This window comes from Psammomys obesus, unplaced genomic scaffold (genome assembly GCF_907164565.1).
Source record: "Psammomys obesus unplaced genomic scaffold, mPsaObe1.curated_primary_1811, whole genome shotgun sequence".
Classification (NCBI taxonomy): Eukaryota; Metazoa; Chordata; class Mammalia; order Rodentia; family Muridae; genus Psammomys; species Psammomys obesus.
Genome location: NW_026596155.1, coordinates 2,564,874 through 2,573,172, shown reverse-complemented (window position 1 = coordinate 2,573,172; position 8,299 = coordinate 2,564,874). Strand labels below are relative to the sequence as shown.

General features: G+C 44.1%; 1 protein-coding gene across 7 annotated transcripts in view; it reads right to left on the bottom strand.

Annotated features, from left to right (window-relative positions):
• The window catches only part of Wdfy3 (WD repeat and FYVE domain containing 3), a 215,502-nt gene that overhangs the window by 98,502 nt on the left and 108,701 nt on the right, over positions 1-8,299 (bottom strand). For all 7 annotated transcript variants that reach the window (XM_055594634.1, XM_055594637.1, XM_055594636.1 and 4 more), the window contains 3 exons: positions 4,806-4,983; positions 3,735-3,949; positions 434-546 (listed from right to left, as the gene is read on the bottom strand). In XM_055594634.1, coding sequence (XP_055450609.1) covers positions 434-546; positions 3,735-3,949; positions 4,806-4,983 — 506 coding nt within the window. The remainder of the gene's footprint in view (positions 1-433; positions 547-3,734; positions 3,950-4,805; positions 4,984-8,299) is intronic.

The following is an 8,299-nucleotide window of genomic DNA, read 5'->3' as shown; positions in this document are numbered from 1 at the left end:
TCCATGACAGGGCACCTGCCCTCCATGACAGGGCACCTGCCCTCCATCACAGGGCACCTGCCCTCCATCACAGGGCACCTGCCCTCCAACTACAAGGCACCTGCCCTCCATGACAGGACACCTGCCCTCCAACCACGGGACACCTGACACCAGAAGCCACCTGGCTTCCCTTCTTTCCCTCTCAGGCCCAATCGTATTTTTGTTGTGATTTCTAATTTCCCACCCTCTAGGTACCCTGCGCCATTTAAACATTCAAAGGTCGCTGGGGAAAGAGAGTGTGGAGATATCTCCCTGGAGATAAAGGTGTTCCTCCTCCACGCCAGGGGCTAATCTGCTAGTCTCTTTTCATTTAAAAACTCTGCTACATATCCAACACCACACGGATTTCATTAACCAAATAAGGCAAGGCACAGCATTTCAAAGCTCCGCTTACTTCTCATCTCCGGTTCATAGCTCAGCGAGCTTGGTTTGTGAACCCTGTATTGTTTCAGCAGTTTTTTGTCCCAGGCACCACAGTTCAAAGGGCTTGCCAAACGCAGAAACTCCCTAAAGGAGAGAAAGCGAAGTTACTCCTTGACTGAGGACATTCTAGAACAAGACACCACATCAAGGGGTCGGGGGCGAGGCATAATGAATGATAAGGGAGTAGTTACCGCACAAAAGGAAGTTATTATGAAGCTATGCGTGAAGCTAACTTCAGACTCTAATCACCACACACCTGTCCATCTGCTGTGCACGCCAAAGTGCCGCACTCCCACACGTCACCCGCTGCCCAGTACCACCGAAATGTTTGGATTCTTCTCATTTACTTTTGCTTTCTACACTCACAAAATCCCCCAAATCTGCACCTACTTCCTAAAACTGTCCCTGACACGCCCCTTCATCTTCAGTCCTCTAATACAGCCTTGACTCACCACCCGGTCTTTGTATCCAAGAAGCATCCTTATCACGTCCTGTGACTCCCACCTTGTCCCAACACAATCTGCTCATCGGTGTCCTTCAAAATTCCAACCTGCAGACCGTCACTGCCTAGCTCAAGACTTCAGTGGCTGCTCACGCCTGGCATGTGGAGGCCCTGGCTGCCCAGCACGGAAGGCCACAGGTGACGTAAAATCTACCCTCTAGTCCAGCTTCATCGCACCCACTTTTCACCACACCCACAAACGTGACTTGTTCATTTCATGAGTGTGGTACTGTTTACTGGACCATCACTTCTGACTTTCTCACTGCAAAGAGCTTCCCCCTGGATTTAATCTGTTTAACTGCCTTCCATATTCTACTTCTAAACTGCTATTCCTAAATAACACTGATGTTAGAGAATTTACTATATAGTATTTTAATTTCCTGCTTCTGTGATAAAGCGCCTTACATTATCTGGTTACGGACATTTTCTTACGCCTCAGAGGAACAAGATCCCACACCTACAACAGTTACACATAAGCCACTTCTGTTCTTATTCTAAGTCAGAAAGTGTAAGGTGTTGCAAGAGCTAGGAGATACAAGCTGTTAAGCACGTCCTCCTGGATGAGGTGCAGAGAGCCCTGTCGGAGTCACACAGTAGGCTTCCTTCGCAGCCTGTCACCTAAGGCACCACACCATCAGATACAATGCTGTCTGGCTCATGTTTACGTCGAGTATTTTTCTTAATCAACAATAACTTTGGAATGGGCACAAAAAATCACAATCTCAACTATTTTTTTTTTTAAAACCTTTTAAGTTGCGTGATAACAGTACTTTAACACGAGAACAGAATAATCAGGAAGAAGTGTATGGTCTTGGAACAACAAGCTACAGGTACATGTTTAAAAGAAGAAACAATGGAACGTATTCCTAGATCTACTTCACTTTCTGATTTCAAAGAAACAGAAGTGTTAAAAAAAAAGATTTATTTTAGTTTTATGTGTTTGGGTGTTAGGCCTCTATGTGCTTGGTGTCCACAGAGGCCCTGGACATGGAGTTAAAGAGGGCTATAAGTCCCCATATGTGTTCTGGAAATCAAGCCAGACTCTGCTGCAATAGCAACCAAAGATTTTAACTGCTAAGCCACTGCACTAGCCCCAGAAAAAAGCTTAAAAACTAACCAAGCTTCATTTGTTAAAACAGCATTTTTCTCTTGAATCAAAACATACATTCTTCTTGAGCTGGAGATGTAGCAGGCATGAGCCCTAGGTTGATTCTCAGCAAACACACACACACACATGCACACATACACACACATGCATAGACAAACACATATATAACAATTTTGAGTGATTCACAAACTGCAGTATGTTCACACCATAGAATATTATTCAACAATACATAGGAGCACATGAATGATCTACTTTAAACTCATGTGCATCTTAGGAGCATAATGACAATAAATATTATCAACCTTTAAATGTCACATATTGTATAGTGTCTATGCAAACAAAACATTTTCAAGAGGACAACATTCTAGCGCTGGAGAGCAGAGCAGTGGTGTACATAGGATGGTGGGAGGGCAGGAGTGGACAGGACAGGGGGAGCACACACAAGACACTGGTTACGTAAAATACACCTAGTATGTGCCTGTAATCCCAGCACCCAGGACTCTGCGACAAGAGGATTGCAGGCAATAAACTGCCTGCACTATCTAAATGCTCATCTCCTAAAAGAAGGAGGTCCCCATACATGGATCTCAAAAAGAAGAATTAAATGTCCATGCGGGCAAATCATATGATGTCAGTTTCCTGTTGATACTGTGATACACTGACAGAAGATGAGACCAGAGGAGAAAACTGGGTGAGAGAAGTGTAAAAATAGAATTACTTTAAAATAAAGTTTATTAGGGTATATAACTACATACATATTTCACTTTGTGAAGTCTTTCTTAACGATTCTATTTGACTTTCCACCTTATGCATGTGTCTATATGTCTGTGTGGGTTTGTGGGTAAGTGTAATGTCTACAGAGGGCAGACGAGGTGTTGGATGCCCTGGAGCTGGAAAGCAGTTGTTGGAAGCCTGACGTGGGTGCTGGGTCTTCTGAAAGAGCAGTATGCACTCATAACGGCTAAGCAACCTCTCTAGGCCCATTTTAAAAAGAGGTCTAACTACAAAACACCCTTAAATACAAAGTAAATTCAATTAAATACAAAGGAATTCCTATTCTTACGAAGTATGGTATTATGTTAAAGGAAAATGAGCTTTCTAAATTCAAGGGGAAAAATCATCCACAGATAAAAATGCTGTTAGTAAGCCCCTCCTGCACATCCGTCTATCTCTCTATCTGTCTATCTATAAAGACAAGGTGCCACCATGGTTTGCCAATCTGGCCTTAACCCACAATCCTCCGCTTTGTATCATGAGTGCTAGGTCTAGAATTGTGGCACATCCAAACAGTCTGTCCATTCTGGTTGTGGCTTATCCACATTTAGCTGAACATATATTAAAGTCCATGAAAGAAAACCTGTTACTTCTTGTGGTCCTGGGAACTGAACCTGAGACTTCTTGCATGCCAGGCAAGCGCGCTCCCGCTGAGCCACACCCTCAGGCTCCACTCACTTTCCCTTGTGAGACAGCATGGCACTAAGGTCCCCAGACTATCACCGCCAGTCAGGCCAGCATTTGTGATTCCCCTGCTCTAGCTTCCTGGGTACCCGAGACCTCAGGCCTTCACCACAGGTCAGAATAGAGTGCAAAACCCCTCGGCTCACATGCAGAGGCTCTGAGAACTGCCTTTACTTACGCAAATGCCAAGACGAATCTACTAACCTCAGCACCATGGGCTCCAAGGCCTGGGAGGCCAAGCGTTCAAACATACGCTGCAGGGGCGGGTGCAGGGCGTGGTCCTCGTCGGCCAGGGCAGCGCTGCACCTCTGCAGCAGCCGTGCGTGAAGACCAGCTTCACACATGACTTGCTGGTTTCTCTCTGTGTGCACCAGCGATTGCAAAACATTGGCCACGGCAAGTTGAAGGTCCAAAGCGTGCTAAAGTTAACAAAGAGATACATGCCCCAGGGCATCCTTAGTGACGAGGCGGCAGTTCTTCCTATGGGAAGCACCACTTGTAGCATGAGGTTTTAGTTACTCGAAAACACATTCACATAAATTAGCTCAAAGCAATAAACATAGCAATTCACGAAGAAGGTCAGGCAGAAATCCCTAGTTTTGATTTTGCTCCGCTCACATCTGACTGAACTCTATTCTCCTTGGAGTCTTTGAATGACACAAATGATGGTTCTACTTCCACAGAAAAAACAGCAGGTGTGACGTCCCCTTTCCTTTTTAAGGCAGGGCTTCACTATGGAGCCAGGAACTTACCACACAGACCAGGCTGGCCAACAACTCAGAGGCTGGCTTTGCTTTGCCTTCCCAGCACTGGGATTAAAGTTACGTACCGCCAGATACAGGGTGTCAACTCTTTCTCATGGTGATAGATAACTAGCTTTAAGGAAGCTCGTCATTCGCACCCGTGAAGTCATACAACATTTAACAAAAATAGTCACCCCAGCTCTAAGCAACCCAAACTTTTGAGTGCCCCAAGACAGAACAGATGAGAAGGCCCACTGTGGTATCTGTAGGCAGTTTTCCTTCTGGATCACCTCTCTGCCATTGCCGCCACTGGATTTACCAGGGGAAACACTGAGTCTCGAAGAAGCAACCACCTGGGCCCCAGTGGAAACAAACCGTATTCAAGAACATAGCTGATGTCTGGAAGGCAGGGCTCAAACAGGGGTTTCCTTGCGTGGGTGTGATAGGTCAGCGACACTGCATGCTCTCCCTGGCCCTGACTCCTCAGGTAAACACACTTTCCTTTCGTTCACTGGGCAGGAAGAGAACTTACTTCCGGCTGTGCCACCGAGCCCACAGAGGCCAGGAGGTCCAGCATGGCCAGCATGGCTCCAGGGTGGATGATGACAGCGTCAGAACTCTGTAGCGGTGAGCTTGTCACGTGAGGTTTGAGGTCCGAGACACTTTTTGCAGGGTATACGGGGGGAGTTGAAACACAATGAAATGCATGCCTACAATTAAAAAAAAAATGCTTATTTAGAATCTGCTTAAAGTCACATTCATAGTTCATCTTCTTCATCTCCTGTCACTTTTAATCACTGGTAAGCAAAGAAGCCTTGAAATTCAGGGAGTTGCAAAAGACCTGACGGGTGAGACTTAAAAAAGCAAAACAATCTATTGCCACCTCCCCGAGTTCCACGGAGGCAGTTTATCAATTCCTGGCTCGTATCTACTATTGTACTATTTACTCGTTGGGTTTGTTTCATTAAACACTGGCACATGTGCCAGAAGATATTTTTAAAAAGCAGGTGAAGGAGTGATAGCGGTTTAGAAAATATGTGACAAAGGGGAATCACTCGATCAGATGTTTTTGAATCTGATTAAAACTAAAAGCTGTGTGGCTTTAATCTTCTCTTGACCCCACAGCAACAGAATCCTGAGCTAAGGAGATGTAAGTGGTGGGCTCTGGCAGAAGCGACCGTGAGAATGCTGGCTCAGCCGAGAACTACATTCGTGTGTGTCTCTCCACACTACTGAAAACATTGAGCCTTGTGAACTGAGAAGGCGTGTTTTAGAGAACAAGTTTCTATCAGAGGGACAGTCAAGCCATTCCCGGACTGTGTACATTCCCTTTTCTCAATGGTCTCTTTTTTCTACCTCATGTTATACTCATGTACAATTCATGAAAGCGCACATTCAGTGGGCGTTCCTGCGTGCGTGCGTGCGTGCGTGCGTGTGTGTGTGTGTGTGTGTGTGTGTGTTGTCTCAGGCCACCTAGGCAGAGCTCTGTGCTGCTGCAGCTCCCCATTTCAAGCAGCCTGGCAGCAGGTGCCTTACACCAGTGACTTAGTGCAAGAAGGCACTGCCACGTCCTCAAAGACACACTATTCCTATCCTAGGAGGCATTCGGCTGCACACGTGTTCTCTTTGTTTGCGTAAGCCAGCGATCCTGCACCCATTCACGGCTTCACTCTCTGGATCTGGCTGGTTTACATCCAGACAGTTGTAACTTCTAAACTTACCAAGAGTCATTTCTAGCCTGGAAAGACGGCTGAACAATTAAGAGCGCTTGCTGCTCTTGCAGAGGTCCCCAGATCAATTCCCAGCACCCACATGGCAGCTCACAACTGTCTGTAACTACACTTGCAAGGACCCTGTCTTCTGGCCTCTCTGGGCACCAGCCACTGCAGCCAGCACACTCATAAACATGCAAAGAAAACATTCATACACATAAAATGAACCTAATTCTTTAAAAAAAAAAAAAAAAAAAAAAAAGGAATGCCTTCTAAGCACATCTTACTAATGGGTAGCTGCCTTGTATTTGTTCTGCTAATTCCTTAAAACATTTTTATCCATCTAGGAAAAAAAAAAAAAAAAGATTTACACTTTCTCTACAGTGTAACAGGGATCCCCAGCCACTGAAATAAAAAATAAAAATAAAAAAAACTTCATAGGAAGTATTTTCATTGTAAACAAAAGCAAATAAAATTTGATGAAAACAGACTTCAGTTGAACATTTTACATACAGGCTTTCCTTTAAAACTTATTTCTGAATTAACAGTTTAATTCAAATTTTAACTTAATCATGGTCATGCTCAGGAAGACCTTTGGCCTTCACTAATAGATAAATAAAATAGTAGCAAGCTTCACGAACGTTGTATGACAATACTGTCATAATCAGATGGTTTTCAAGCCAGAAAAAAATTGAAAACTTTGTTTAAAACATGAACACTTTTTTTTTATTCACCAAAATTAGGTGCATTTTTACAGCAACAACTGTTACCAAGTAATAGGTATGACCAATTTTTAATTATAGATTTTAGTAAGCTTGTTAAGTAGTTAATTCATAAGCAAGACCTAACTGTTAGCAAAGGGAATAAAACGACATCTCAAACATCAGCTAATGTAAATGATGTAGTCATTTGTAATTATTAGAAATTAATACTTAACACTCCAATTTAAATTCCCATACAGTTATGTTTCATTGGCCTCTCCTGGTGATACCTACCTACCTACCTACATACATACATACTAAAGCTCTACCGTAGCTCAAGGCATAAGCATGTAGGCAGTAACTAGTGGTTGCAGCCTCTCCTCAGGTCTATTTTGCATAGTTTTGACTATTTTATGTCTTGCTTCTCATCTCACCACTGCTCAGCTACAGCTTTGTCCTAGTATTTCCCTGAAATTATAAGCAAAGGAAAAGTCACGTGTTTTAGTTTCCCAAACACGAGGCTGGCTAGTTCCTCCTATTTCAAAAACAGAGAAGAACCCAGCCCTTTCAGGTAAGACACGGGGCAGAAGTGCAACCTTCTTTAGTGTCAGAACGTCCCACGGCTCGTGAACACAGACAAGGCTGGTCTGCCGGCTGCCAGCAGACCTCACATTTGCTGCCAAAGCAAAAGATGCCCACGAGCTGATGTCACTTGTTGAGAAGTTCTAGAAATGGGACGTGACTGCAATTCAAATTTCAAAACATACTCAACGTGCTATATGTGGACGTGTGAGCAAATATACCATTATCTGCTTGATCACAAATCAGCAGGATGCGACCTGACCTACAGGGCAGCCTGTAAGGGTTGGCATGGGGGTTGGGGGCTTGGCTTGGTGGAGGATGCTATCCTGGCATGGAAGTGGCAGTGGGGTTGGGGCAACATTGAGCAGGACAGCGAAGGCAGCCACTGGCCTGTAAGACTGATAGAGAATACACAGGGATCAGAGCTCCTCACACACCCTCTGCTGCTCGAGTGACAGCTTTCCTTTAACTCAAACCCGGGGATCTCCAGAGACAGCTGCGCTACCGACAATGAAAACATATTTCTGATTTGAAGACACGGAGAACTCTATACAGACCCATTTTCTTTTTGTCAGATAGCATTTAAAGGAGCCACTCCTCCAGAATTTTATTTTTTAAAGTAAACATACTCTTTAGACTGTTAGTTTCTAGCTTGGGAGTTTCCGTGAATACATATGAGGACTAAATGTTTTAGAACACGGCAAACTGTAGGCCTTTATCATTTATGACACGCTCATTTTAAAATTGGGAGTTTTAGCAACTTCAACTACCTCCTAAGTTTAGTGCTTTTCCTAACATTTACTAAGTTTTTGAGATCACAAGCCCATGATGCTCAAACTTAAATGTCTTCTACCACACTCAATTTGCTACAGAAAGTTGTACTGGGTTAACTCGAATTTATCTAATTTATGGCTTCTTGAATTAAGCTCAACCCTTGAAGAGAAAATAACTTGGCATCTACAGAGGCCTGTTTACTCATATACCACACACACACACACACACACACACACACACACACACACACACACACA